The following is a 14894-nucleotide window of genomic DNA, read 5'->3' as shown; positions in this document are numbered from 1 at the left end:
AAGGTTAGATGATTACGTTTAAACGTCGCATGACGAATCAGCCAAAATGCACGGTACTTCTAAGGAAACAATAACCGTTATTTCTTGTTCATGATTTCATTCACAATACCGGAAATTTTTAGTATATCTATTAACCAAATAATTACTATTCTGTACATGAAAGTTGAATACTATGAAAGATTAAAGAAGTAATTTATTATCATCCAATGCGGATGACAAGTCGTATACAGTTTGCTTCGTACTCGACTCAAGTCATCATTTATACCAGTCAGATTCAAGCTTGTCTTCTTAAACCACTAATCACAGCTCGTGACAATGATCGATAATCGTATCGTCTCGTGTGTGCGTGCTTTCCGCTTCGGATCTTAATTTGTACGAAATCAATTGAATTTCATGATGGTTGGATCAGTATTTGCTCATTATTTTTCCTCCATAGAACACTATTCTATTGAGAATTCACCATAAGGAACACAGTATTACACAATATACGACACAATATTATCACACAATATTACACAATATTATCACACAATTTTACACAATATTATCACACAATATTACGCCATTATTATTTGCTTAGTTTAGTTTACACAGTTTCTTCTTTTTATTTTGATCATTAAAACTTTTCTTTGAGATAAAGAATTCAATTTCATATCTAAATGAAAAAAAATAGATAAATAAATGCATAAATGAAGAGACCATCATTAAAATACCTGTAAGTGGTTCACTTGTGTACCAGGGAACCAAACTTGTGAGAAGCATTGCATCATATTAGGATTAGAGAAGTTTTTGAAAGAAATATATGTGTTTTTGACTACTGTCACTTATTTTCTCGAAAATAGTCCCAATATTAATGAGGGAATGAATGACACAACGATGATTTTACGTAGGGTTCAACTATACCTGAAGTCAGAATTTGCCTTAAATATATGTGTATCCAGGGTGTATAGGTAACGGAGACTGGAATTTTACTGGTGAACCGTTGATCTTAGAGGCATACTTTCAATTAGTAAAAGTATCCAAATAACGTGTAGTACTCAGATATATCATAAATGCTGCTGGGGGTTGTTTAGTTATTACAATAAAATAATTAACTTTTTACACGGACATTACGTGCTCAAGAAAGCAAATACAAAAATGTTGTCCTGTATATATCTGTTGATGCAAACACAAAAAATTATCTAAGATCAATATTCATTCATAGACCTTTGAATTCGAAAACGGGAAAGTTGGGAAAAAGCAGGGCTAAATACGGGTAAACCATTTTACCCTCATTTAATGCATTTTTACACCTCAATGCAAATATAAAATAAAGATAAATCTGTGTTACATTTGTTGAGTTTTCAACTGAAGAAATTTTCTTTGTTTACTGTGTTTAAAATTAGTTGTGTGTGAATATTTGTTAACAGCCGTGTGAGAGATAAATAACTTTTTTTTTAAATTCTAAAACATCCGTTTCCTACTCAGAAGTCGATTTAGACCAGAGGTTTCCAACGTAAAAGCTCTCGCGTAACTCTTGATGATTATGAAGCTGTTCCGTGGAAATCTTGTGTTTATTGCATGGAATCCTAACAAATTTTGTATATTTCTCCAGTACACAGGGTGTCCCATGAAGTTCAAGTAAATTTTGTGGCTGAAGAAAATTCACTCTTAGTGAATAAAAAGGTTTTCAAAAATCAGTGGATCTTATGACTTATACTGAAATGTCCTTTAAAATATGAGTCATGAAGTCAACCCCCCTCCCCACCCGCAACGATTCAAAATGAAATGAAAAATAACATTTATGACGTTTTACCGCGTCGCATAGTGATGTTGCCAATTTGTCGCTTAGAAATTCGGTACTTAAAAAAAAATATAACACATTTTAACATGAACTAAAATAATTATACGGAAGTATAATTCGCAATGCAAACCTATTTTTCTATAGTCCGCAGTTTTTGACCGATGGGGTATAGGAAGAATTTTTTTTTTTTGAATTACTATTTTTCTGTTATTTTGTCATCCAAATGGTCTGAATTTGTTCAAGCAATTTTCCCCTGTCAAAATGCGAAATAAATAACGGTGTTTGGAATAAGAATAAAATTTTTTTTTATTTACAATCTCTACGTGTTCCGGGATTTCTGAGGTTTCCGTGACGTTTGATTTCGCGGAATCCTAAAAAAAGCTCCTGCGGAATTCAGGTTTTTGCGGAACACCAGTTGTAGATCTATGGTCTAGAGTTGAGAATCGTTTCCTATTATTAGAGAAAGTAGGGATGCTTGATCCACCTGCGTTTTTTTTCCAGTAAATTATTATTACTTTCCAAAGTTTTCGTCAACTTAAAATGTTTATAGTTAAATGTTTATTGTTACGTGTAAAATAAAATGCAAAATCAGTTGCTTTGGTGCTATTTTGGAAGTGTGCTGGACAGTTTTAGCTTTTCTTCCATCTGAAGTAAATGTTTAGTCAAGTTGTTTCTATATTTTTTAACTTTATATTATTAACTTTTCGTTTCAACTGCGAAAAACTATATTTATTTGTAACTATTGTAATTCAGATACATTATGAAGCTGAAATAAGAGAAAACGCAGTGGAAAACTCCAGAAAAATTGCCCTGCAAAAACTCTTACGCCTAGGCCTTCAATGTTTCAAGCCATTGTTACTACAGAAACTGTACGGTCTTTTTCAAAATATTTTCTTTCGATAATGAAAGTGAATAAATGACAGAAGAAAGAAAATCAGCTATTTTGACGTTCACTTCAGAGAAATAAAAAAAGTTAAATTTAATAAGAAAGAGAACAAATGCATTATAAATAAATACGAGCTGTAAGGACCTTAGTTATTTTTAAAGAAGTTTCTTTAAAAATAACCAAATATTTCAATGGAAAAAGTTTTTGTTCAGAAAAATTGGGTGTCTTGGAATCGCCTATAGTCTATGTTAAGCTTTTCTCAATACAACGATGTTTTTATTTTTTTATTGTGATAAATCCCTCTATTACGATAGCTTTTTTTGAGATTTTCGAACCACTACATGATTTTTTTTTGTAGTTTGCTCGAGAAATTTACTTGAATTCAATTTTAATTTCATCACGTGTTTTTTCCATTCAGAGAACGTGTCAATAACATCAGTATTTGTATCACATGATAACCGAAAGTGCACACAGACTTGCATTAATACATCTTTGGTTCCGACCTAAGGGGTTTTTTGTTATCAGCCACCTCGTTGGGCACTTTGCCTGTTGTGGCGTTGTATTTGCATTTGTATTTGTATTTGTCTTTCGAAAGGTAAGCGTAAGCAGCTGGCCATGCATGAAACAATAATAAACAATGACATCAATAAAGATAGTTTTATTTTTGAACTGTGGCTAGAGCATCCTTCACCCTGGATCAAAGTGTCCCTCCTTGGGGTATACTTGATCCACAATGTATATGTATAGCTATAAATAAAACTGTATGAGACAAGGAAAATGATTGAAATCTAAATATTTTGTCAGTAAATTTTAGGAAAGAATGTCAAATTTATGTATACTACGCCTATGCATAATTTTTTTAAGAGAATCTAAAAAAAAAATTGAAAAGAGAAAATGTGGCTCAACTATCCCTATTCTTCCCTAATGGGGAAAAATTGATGATAAGAAAGAAAAATAAATATAGTAATGACGAAATATGTCGTTTTGTTTCTTTCTGAGCAAATAGAATAAACGTTTTCTATATAGCTATGAATGTACATAAAAAAGAAACTTATGCCGGAATGCTCTTTAGCTCTCTCTCACTTTTAGCCAAGCAGGGATAATGAAATTTCCGTATGACGAAATATGAGGTGATAGGAACACTTTGGAAGAAAATAATAACAATTTGGCTACTTTTGGCGGTCGTTTCTCGTAATGCCGGCTTCACCGTCATTCACTAGAATGTTGTGTGGTGAAATCACGTTACTCCTATTCAATGTATAGAAGGAAAGTTGTCTTTCGAGGGCGCGGAAGTGAGAAAGTGAATCTCTTCAACTTCTTCTGGAGCGGAAAGTTTGAAATAGGAAAAGAACGAAAATAAATATCTCAAAAAGTAGTTGCCGGCAGCGTCGAGCACGAGAGTAAACAACAGATGGTTTGCAGAGGATAATGCATTTTCAATTACAAAACCATGGAGAAATTACTATTTACCAATCACGTTACGAACTAAATTGTTTGCAACTTTCTATTCTGATATAAAATCAGAGAAATTATTGCTGTCATTTTAAAAAAAAAAGGACGTACTGAAAATTCTTAGCAAGATATTTCTCGATATGTATAACAAGTATTTCTGAGTTTTCATACTTATCTATATTATCTTATCAATCGCGTGAAATCATATCATTTTCGAAAACTGAAAAGATTATCAGTGAGCCAACGTTATAACTAATTCCAATTATCCATATCCTTGGAAATTACTTTTTAACTAATCGAAAGATTTTACTGCAAGTGAGTGCGAAAAAACAAGTGTCTTTACGAGTGATAGACTTTTCATTATCCATACAAATCTGAAAAGTGGTAATTTAATTATACTTTGTGTGAAATTCAACTGAATGTACTTAGTGACTGATGGACAATTCAAACTTCATATTTATGGATAACTTTTTGGTATTGCCAGTGATGAAATATGTGTGACCGTTAATTTTTGGATGCCAAAAAATGCAAGACAAATTCATCCTAGCATTGATCTACTGCATTAGCTTGATTATCTGTGCTGAAGGTAACTTTTTTAAAATAATGATTGATTCACACACACACACACATACAAATATTTTTTATTAGTTTTATCTTTTATGAAATAACATCTTTTATTTCTTGCATTTTCTTACTATCTTTATAAATAGTATAAATTTATACAGATTTTTTTTTCGTACTGGACGGAAAATCTATTCCGCAGAAAGTTTTCGGGAAAAATGGACATGTGTGTGTGTTATTGAATCCATAAATTAGTTAGAACATCTAATAACATCGACAGTAATAATGAAATGTGGATAAGCTAACCATAAAAATGAGCAGCTAATGAGTAATAAACACTTGCGACTAAAATTTGATTCAATCTTGACACAACATTTTGTTGATCACAACATTTTTTGTGACATTCGTGTGACAACGTTTTTTATGGAAATGCTTTAGAGTGCGAAAAATGAAAAGTTTTGAATATTGCTCAATATACGTAAATTTAATCAGTGAAACTTAGCTACAATGATGAATTCCGTTACAACGATATTTTTTCAGGTCTTATTTGGAATTGCCTATAGTCTAATGTTAAATTTGTCTCGATAAAACGATATCCTTCATAACGATAAATTCCTCTTTAATGGTAGTTTTTAAACAGATTTTCAAACAGTTACACATCATTTTTGCATGGATGGTCGGCTTGAAATTGACTTGAATTAAATTTCAACTTCGTCACCTGTTTTATTACTATTAACGGTATTGATATTTTGTAACACGTAATAAGCGAAAGTGTTGTTGATATCGCTACATTCTGTGTAAGATACAAAAGTGCAATGCAGTAAAGCTCTTTAACAATGCATTTAACTGAAATTTATCATTCAACTAATTTAAAATTTTTGCTTGGCGAATAAGCACATAAGATTGATTTTTATGGTACTAACAAAGCGAATTCGGAAAAAAAGTCAACAGACACCATGAATTTGGTGGCAAGAGATGGTAATGTTCCCGTATGATATAACGGTATTCCCTATATATCGGTAATGCTCCTTGATGTGCAGAGAATCGTTATGTCGAGGTTAACGATGCAAGAAATTTGAGCACCTTCACCTTTGAGCACCTTAAAGTCAATCAATATGTTTCTCTTTATGAATATGGAATACATTGTGAAATTTCGATTTATTAAAGTATTATTAAATATTATAAAGTATTATATATTATAAAGTATTATATATTATAAAGTATTGTATATTATAAAGTATTGTATATTATAAAGTATTATATATTATAAAGTATTGCATATTATAAAGTATTATATATTATAAAGTATTGTATATTATAAAGTATTATATATTATAAAGTATTGTATATTATAAAGTATTATTATTTTATAGTTATCTTGACATAATTTTATTGTTATCTTAAAAAGTAAAAGAGGGGTGACCGTTAATCAGTGGTTTGAAATGCATGGTTTTATTATACAAGGGGGAATTATTATTTGTCCGTAAAAGAGAGGGGTAACCGTGAAGAAGGAGTTCCCTGTTTATATATATCTCACACTATATCTTTCTTCTTTAATGTTATATCCATCTTTCAACTTCAATTCTGTCAACTGAATAAAACATTTTTTGCATTTGTTTTAGAAGAAAAAAAAACGATCTGAAAAAAAAAAACCAGATTAAATTTATTCCAGGTAAATTTGAACTGTTATATTACGATAATACTGAATATGACCAGAACTTCATGCCTATCACTAAAACCATTGACAGATCCTTTCATAGGAGAAATTTTCATAAAACAGGAGATCACCCTAACAACGTTTTGAAATTAGGAGGAGAAATGAAATAAATCGGAATATAATCTTCATTTTCTTCGCATATTTATTTTATACATCTCCAATGTTGAAATGCAGTAAAGTGTATTTTACATCTCGACAAATTTCACACTTGTAAGCATTATAGGTACCGTACAAGATTTCAATGCACATTTACGACAGAAACAATTAACGATTTTTAAAAAGTACACTAAACCCATTTGAGATGAGCTTTTTTGTTAAAAAAAATCTATTTACACGAAACATTGATGCCACCATTTTGATAACAAAATATTAGAAAGTATAATTTTTATCAAACATATGAAATTCATTACGTATTAAGAAAATGACAGTAGGTTCCATTGAATAGTCACACGCTTATTACCAAACTATTTCACAAACGTGTGTTTCGGCTAGCTTACATAGTACGAGGTGATTAGTTGATGTATGTGTGATTCTTTTAATGAATTAATTGCCATAAAAATTTAAACATAGTCTACTTAAATAAGAAGGAATTTATAAAAATAAATAAATTAAAAAGTTTTTTGTAAACGAGAATTGTTTCATCAGCGCTATCCAGGTATTCGTAAAACAATTTCATTCCCAAAGCACGTTTCGGATAAGCATCGTTACGGATCAGAATGTCGTCCAATGAGTGATTTTAGCACCGTGTTACCTGGAAATCAGCTGTATAACAATTTTTTTCTTTCCTTTCACCTGAAAATGTGATGGAGCCGTTCCTTGATATATTTTGTTCAAAAAGACTCACGCATGAAAACAATTTTTTAATGTACCAGTTTGACACCACAAACATTTAACAGTGAAGAAATATCGGGGCCGAACAGAGTTCAGTGGGAAAAAAGTGTTTAAAAATTCAACCATATAAACAAAATAATTTCTCGATAGTGTCTCGAAAGGTTCTAGTTTTGTTGAACTTTTTATACACGAAAATCATTGTCTTGATATTTATTTAAGCTCTTATTTGAGCACTCCAAGAAACCTATGCTATTAGTTTGAGTAAAAAATAAGAATTTTACATACAAAATTTATTTGTACATAAAATCATTTGTGTTATTATTTAAATTTTGAATAAATCATTATTTTATAAAATGATATACAAAATATTTATAAGCTATATATACTTTAATAAACATAGTCACGTAAGTATATTCAGAAATTTAATGAATATTAAACATTTTTGTGTGACAAATAAATAATCGAATGCGTAAAACATTTTTGTTTTCCACTACGAAAGTATTTCCAATCTGTCAGCTCACTAGGGAAGGCGAGAAAATGCATAGTATGAATTTTTCAAATGCGAATACAAATTCAAAGCTAATTTCGAAATGCTACTTTTCATCTCAATATCAAGCCAACAACCTAAATCTTTTTTTTATTTGCTTTCACATATTTTTTGAATAAAAGAAAAAAATGTTACTTCCGAAATTTCAAATAGAAAATTAATGCAGAAACAGAAATTAAAAAAAAAATTACTATGAAAAATTATTAGAAAAATGAAAAATGTTCATAAGGGGGAGGGGGTCAAGATGTTACCTATACTGACAACCATAATAAAATTAGATACACTGTCTGACTTGTTGAATTATTGAATCGTAGGATTATTCTGATAGTGTATAACAACAATACTTGTAATTTAAATTGCATTATATTGAAGACTCAGTACGTAACTAGTGTGGAAGTCAGGATGAAGAGTAAGGGAAAAAAAAGAAAAGTGAACCACTCTGGAAGTATTTTGTGTTATGAGAGTACGGCCAATTAGGAGCTGGAACTGTGATGTCACAAAACTTGCGTTCACAAAACTTGCGTGCGAGACATACTTCAGCAAACCCTATAGGAAAGGGTTTGCGGATTCATGGGGGGTAGGGAAAGGTAATAAACTTTGCCCGACACACACACACGAACAGTCCAAAACTTTATTTTCTTACACGGCCGAATCTTTATTGTGTGTGACATCCCTTCACAACCACCACAACCCATCTGCTTCTTGGAAATTAATCACACAATCACTTATTCTATGGAACGGGTTTTCAGCAAAAAGAAAGCGTTTCACTTTTTGTAACGAATTTCCTTTCTCTCACAAAAATTCACTCTCTGACTAAAGAAATTTCACTTAAAAAAAACCATACGAATATCTACAACGCAACAAAGCCCCACATTTGTGCGCACAAGATCTGAAAGGGATCATATAACCCTATCGAGTTATAAGCTTTTTTTCCAAGAAGGATTCAAATCTAGTTGAATCTTGTTTAAAACTTTCTTAGCACGAATTTTATGGATCATTTGACTATTTTTGTCACATAATGGATATTTTATGTAAGTGGTGATTAATTTGAAACAGTTATTGTTGCTGGAAAGTTTTTTTCTACCACCTATAATTTTATTAGCTTCCTAGGAAATAAAGGGATTCCGATATACGAACATACATCGGTGTTTGTGTATTAACAGTGACATTTTTGAGGCAAAATATTAATGATTGATGATAAAAATTTGTGTAAAATACAGCTAGGCTAAACAGAACTATTTATACAAAAGAAGAGATTCTCAGGAACATATACATAATATACATCTACACATTCTACAAAAATACAAAAACAAAACATTCTTGGGGTCTTTAAGCGAGGCGCAAGAAAACGTTCATAATCCTCGAAGACAATAATATCGGAGTTTAGTATATATACTCCCCTCACTATAGTACATAAATAGCATATTTTAGGCGCTCTTTGCAGGATTATCTAGCGAATACTTTTGGTATTTTCTGTTCTCATCATTCCGCTTTTGTTTCAAGTGCCAAAAATAAAAATAACAAACCATAAGTGTGAAAAACGAAACTCTACTATTCAAAAACAAATGCAAACAGGAACTTTTTTATACGTTGTTGCGTTCAGTGTCTATGATTGTTCTCAAAATTGCTCGATATCATGTAATGTAAAAAAAAGACAGTAAAAATAACTTACTTATCAGTTTCATCTTTGTCACGAAAATATCTTGAACTTGAAGTACAGGGTAATTATAATTGAAGTCCCCGTATACTCTGCTTACTTTTTCGTCAAAAACTGTTTCTCGAAGACAGCCGAAGTTTTAGGATATCCTAATGAGACCATGCCTGAAAAATCTGTGAAAAAAAAAAAAAAAAAAAAGTTCAGTTTTCGACCACCCGCTGAAAAAGTGTAACTTTTATATTAAATTTTCTTTCTTCCCCGTGGACCACATAGCATGTATACCAAGTTTCAATAGAATACGTCATCTTGAATGGGTGGAATAGAGGTTGGAGTAGTGTGTCAGTATATTGATGTGTTCTACATTGGTCTGAGCAATTTCAGCACACTGACGCTACTCAGATCCATATAGTGCCCTTTCTGATAGATGCATTCCATTGAAACATGGTATATACGTTACATGAACCATGGGAAAATTTAAAATGTAATAAAAGCGTCACTTTTTATCAGTTGGTCGAAAACTTACATTTTTATTTCATAAATCTCTCTCCCATGGTCTCATTAAGATATCCTAAATATATTGCTGTATTCGGATAAGCAGTTTTTAAGAAAAATTACTCAGAGTACACGGAAACTTTAATTGTAATCCCTCTGTATATTTTTAAGATATGGAAATTTCACAGTGAAATTATATACATTGACGCGTCGCTACAACGATACTCGAGAAAACGATAAATACCTCTGCAACGATATTTTTTGTTGTTTGGGGAGCTGGGTATATATATATACATATATATATATAGAATATATATATAGAATATATATATAGAAATATATATATATATATATATAGAATATAATGTATTAAGTAGTAATATATTAAATAATTAACTCGTAATATATTAGTATAGCCTCCTCTCAATATAACGATACCCTTCTCTGGGATAAATCTCTCTGTAACGATATTTTTTGAGGATATTTCAAAAGAGATAAGACGACAATTTTTATATTTCACTCAAATGTAACTTCACGATATAGTCAAATTCCTCATCATTTTTCATTTTTTTGAGGATTTTAAACAACATCGGTATTTGGCACAACGTACCCCCCAAAAGTGTTAGTGAATTTGCTGTGAAGCTACTTTATGTATTCCACACAACAGTACTGTGCACGAAATTACTTTATTGGGTGAAACAGGTCACTGAATTTTATTAATCAACTTATCAATTGGAATTTTTGCGACAAATAAATACTTGTAAATGGATTTTATCATTGTACTAATGACGCTGAGTGGGGAAGATGCCAGCAATAGCATAAATTTGATTGCGCAGGATGATAATGCTACTTTCAAGTCCACAACGATAATCCCTCTACATCAGTGGTTCCTAATCGTTTTTCCTTCGCGCACCCCCTTGGATAATACGTTCTTTGTCTGTTATAATTACCCAGGTATTTTGCTCTGTAACTGGTTACATTAATTACCTGATAATTAATTTCTATGGATTTTTCTACTTATTGTTTAATGTCTTTTCGTCTCGGTTAATATTTAATTTTAGCTTCATTTTTTTAATTAATTTATATAAAAAACGAAACTAAAAGAAAGTTACTATTTTTTAAGATAATTTTGAGATTTGAAAAATAAAACAAAGGATTCATTGAATACAAGGTATATAGAAGACTTCTATATACCTTGTATTAACAAGTGGAGAGCGACATTCATGTCATATATATAGCCCTCTGGTGGCTCGTCGTCCATGAGCTATTAGCTGATTGGTTTCACCGTCCATTGCACGGTTCCGTTCGGCATATATACGCTCTAGCGAAGGAAAATCTCTATTTCCTCTGTAGCTTAGTGGTCAGAGCACTCGTCCGGCAATCGAGGGACCCGGGTTCGACTCCCGGTAGAGGCAGAGATGAGTTTTTTCCTTCCTTAAAAAAGTAACATCTCAAATAATAAATATCTTCACAACATCCAGTCTTCTATATACCTTGTATTAACAAGTGGAGAGCGACATTCATGTCATATTCATTGAATAGTTATTCACTTATTGATTCAAGCCACAACAACTGTAAATTAATGTTTCTTTGACACTTGACTAAATTTTTTGACGTTTTTCCTGAATCGTGTGTTGACGACAGTATCAAATCTAAGCACAACACGCTAATAATACGAGATACCAATGTAAAACAATCCACAAAATATTTTAAGTAAACAATGATACTTTCCCGAACCGAAATGGAAAACAAGTACGATCGGTAATCGGAAAACAAACTTTTGTAACCGAAAATTCGTATGACACAATTCTCTGAGCAGAAGTCAGAGTATGAGGCATCAAAATATTGGTATGATTCATATTTTTTTATGAATTGAAAAATTCAATTTTCAACATTATTTTAATTTTCCCGAATAATCAGTCAACACGTTGTAATTTCTTTTTTTTTTTATCATGTCGCACTCCTAAAAATTCCCTACCGCACTCCTTCGGGTGCATGCATTCTCGGTTGGGAACCACTGCTGTACGTCGATACGTTCTTTTGGTCCACAGAATCTCACGTCCCCTATACATTAGAAGTTCAGGAATACTAACGTGGGGGCGCGTTTGGTTTAATAAAGCTCCGCAGAATCGTTATATCGAGGTTTCACACTAGATCAATATATTCATTATATGAGCATAAATATTCGTTCTCAGAGTCTGATATAGAACGTATCCATATAAAAATTCGGAAACTAATCATACATGCTTTCTTCTCATAATTTAATCGTGAAATATTTTAATAAAGTTTAAAAAGGTAATTAACATTTCCACATTTCCTTCAGCTCTGATTTCCATTTCCGAAGATGGGCTCTCGTACGTACACATACATATAGCCCCTCACACAGGCCCGAAATTCTTTATTTCTCTTGGATTTTCTCTTTAATCCCGAAGATTTGTGTGTGGCGTCTTGTAAGCCTCCATCTAATCCAGAAGAGGGGGGAAATTTCGACCAGTTGGAGTGAAAATTCTGCTCACACACGCACATGCACATACATTCAACTCCTCCACTTTCTCAGAAAATCCCTTTAATTAGAAACTTCGTTCGCCCTCCACTCTTTGCTCCACACACACGTCTACCTTCAATTCCTCTCCATTTTGTATCTCGAGTATGCAGAAGCGGCACGTTTCACACTCTGCAGGAGACTTTCAAACTTGCAAACTGCTATCGCAAATTGCTCGTTTACGTTCTCTGGTGCTTCAGTATTATGGGGGGATTAGCATGGATGTAGAAGGATGTTCCATTTGGGGCAAAAGGGGGTGGGAGGTAAGTGAAATAGTGGGGGGGGTGGGAGAAGCAGAAAATTTTCGCATAATATATATTAGTCTTCCTTTTGGAATAATTAAGTTGTGGGTGGATCTCTCGGAAGTGAGCTAGGAGTGGGTGGGAGCGAAACACATGCGGGAAATTTACCGCGTTCTAGCACTGCAATAACCGAACGAAACGGATTCGGAATTTTAATGATGTATTACCGTTAATGGCCCTTTTGGAAAATCGGATTTATCAAGTTTTAATTCTGACGTTTTGGCATTCGGATAACGTTCACTCGGGTTCGTTTTAATGCGTATTCCGATTCATGGGTTTACGATATCTTGAGGCAGTGTTCGATCGTGTATCATTACCGAGAGAAAACAGTTAAGGGGGTCGAGAAAATTTTCAGTTTCGTTCCACGGAAATCAAATTATCGATCAGTTTTAAGAAATAACAGGTATCCATACTTCGTCTCTTTCCTATAACGTAAATTATGATAGCGTATAAACATCTCCGAGAAGAGATTTTATTAAACCATGCTGCAGCGTTGAAAAAAAGGAATATATATATTTAAGTTTTTTTTTTTTCCATTAGATTATATTTTCGACTACCTAAAGCACATCAGCTAGTTGCTTGATTTCTTTATCCCAGATTTCCGCATAAATAACTAGAACGATAAAACAATGTATTCAATATGTGTAAAAATCATTTCAAAGTATTCTTTAGAGTCGCTGTGGTGGTCGAATGGTCATAGCGACGGAATCAACGGGTTCGAACTCCACCGTCGTTGCAGTGACGGTCGTCTTAAGTTTACTTTCTATGGTTCCCATATTCAATGTGCAAATACGAGCTGATCCTCCCGTTAAAAAAGTCTCGTCACCGGGAGCAACAGCCCTACAACGGTACTTATTCATTCATTATACTTCACTCATTGTTATAAAAATTGATAGTAGATGGCATCGATGCACATAACAAGAATTAAACAAACAAACAAACTTCACGTTATGTTCACAATACGTACACACACATTCCGGCGTGTACCAATTCCTTAAAAATTCCGTAGAGGAATGTGTACGAGATGCATGTACGGTTGAGTAGTAGTAGCATTCTTTGGATTATTTTTATTTGTAGGTTTGCTACCACTTTCAGACCCTGGTGCCGCAAATGCGTGGGTTGCTTTTTCTCACTGTATAGTTCTTCCTTTTAATCTCAGGTAATTAAACCCTGACTTAAAGGATTGTGCAAGTTTTGAGAGATAGAAATATTTAGAACATGAACTTTGCGAAGTTTCATCAGAACGCAGCACTTAATGTCGAACTTTCAGGGAGTTTTTAAAATCGCTTTCATGAGATGGTGCCTCTAGTAAAAGTGTGATTTATTACTTAAAATTTTTTTGTGAAGAAGAATATACACTGTCTTATTTTGTGTGAAAATATTGAATGGAAATAATCATTTTTTCACAAAAAAATCTGGAAAATTTAAAGGGAAAATTGAAAAAAATAAAGATTTCTGCTGAAATTTTTGTTTTTAATCCATTTTTTGAGTACCAAAAATGTAAAATATTTTGAAAATTCCGAAAAATAAATGCTCGGAGCTGAAAGGACTATAACTTTCTTTCCAGTCGCATTGCAAAGTTAAATTTTATGAAAAATATTCAAATGGTACTGTGATAAGGATAAGCATAAAGCCCAGTGACGTTACTGAAAATTTCGAAACATTAATTTCGTAAACAGTCGACGTTTACTGTAAAAGATGGTATCAATAAATGATTATAACATTGACCACCACCACCAAACCAGAACATGGTTCTCACTCTGTCCCAAGAGAGGGATATAAGGACAAAAAATAATAACAGTGACCCATTTTTGACTGAGGCTGTGTTTGTGTATAACATTTTTTTTCAAATATTTTTTCAACAAATTTTCTTAAAAACTTTTTGAATGTAACGAACACTTTTTTTTTGAAAATAAAAAAATCCAACCAGTGACGTAGTATTTTTCAATATTTATTTACACAAAGATATCATATTTTTTTATATTAAATTTTTATAATTGTACTCGGGTTTTTAATGTGGAACTTCTTTTGTGAGCGGAGCGATCTATGTTCTAGACTTAGTGTAGTGGTGAAAAGAAAATCTCCATAGAACGACGGTAGCTGTCATTCTGACCGCTATAGAGA

General features: G+C 32.4%; 1 protein-coding gene across 4 annotated transcripts in view; it reads left to right on the top strand.

The window, feature by feature from the left end:
* Positions 1-3923: 3923 nt before the first annotated feature.
* Positions 3924-14894, top strand: part of LOC149078990 (cell adhesion molecule Dscam1-like) — a 134843-nt gene continuing 123872 nt past the window's right edge. For 3 of the 4 annotated variants that reach the window (XM_089241234.1, XM_089241235.1, XM_089241237.1), the window contains exon 1: positions 4565-4707. In XM_089241234.1, the coding sequence (XP_089097360.1) occupies positions 4647-4707 (61 nt within the window). In that variant the 5' untranslated portion in view covers positions 4565-4646. Of the gene's footprint in view, positions 4708-14894 lie in introns of all 4 variants that reach the window. The other variant, XM_089241236.1, reaches the window with a different exon arrangement.

This window comes from Pholcus phalangioides, unplaced genomic scaffold (genome assembly GCF_987345545.1).
Source record: "Pholcus phalangioides strain wild (caught in Gottingen) unplaced genomic scaffold, Ppha-v1.0 ptg000013l_1, whole genome shotgun sequence".
Classification (NCBI taxonomy): domain Eukaryota; kingdom Metazoa; phylum Arthropoda; class Arachnida; order Araneae; family Pholcidae; genus Pholcus; species Pholcus phalangioides.
This window is presented reverse-complemented; position numbering and strand designations above follow the sequence as displayed.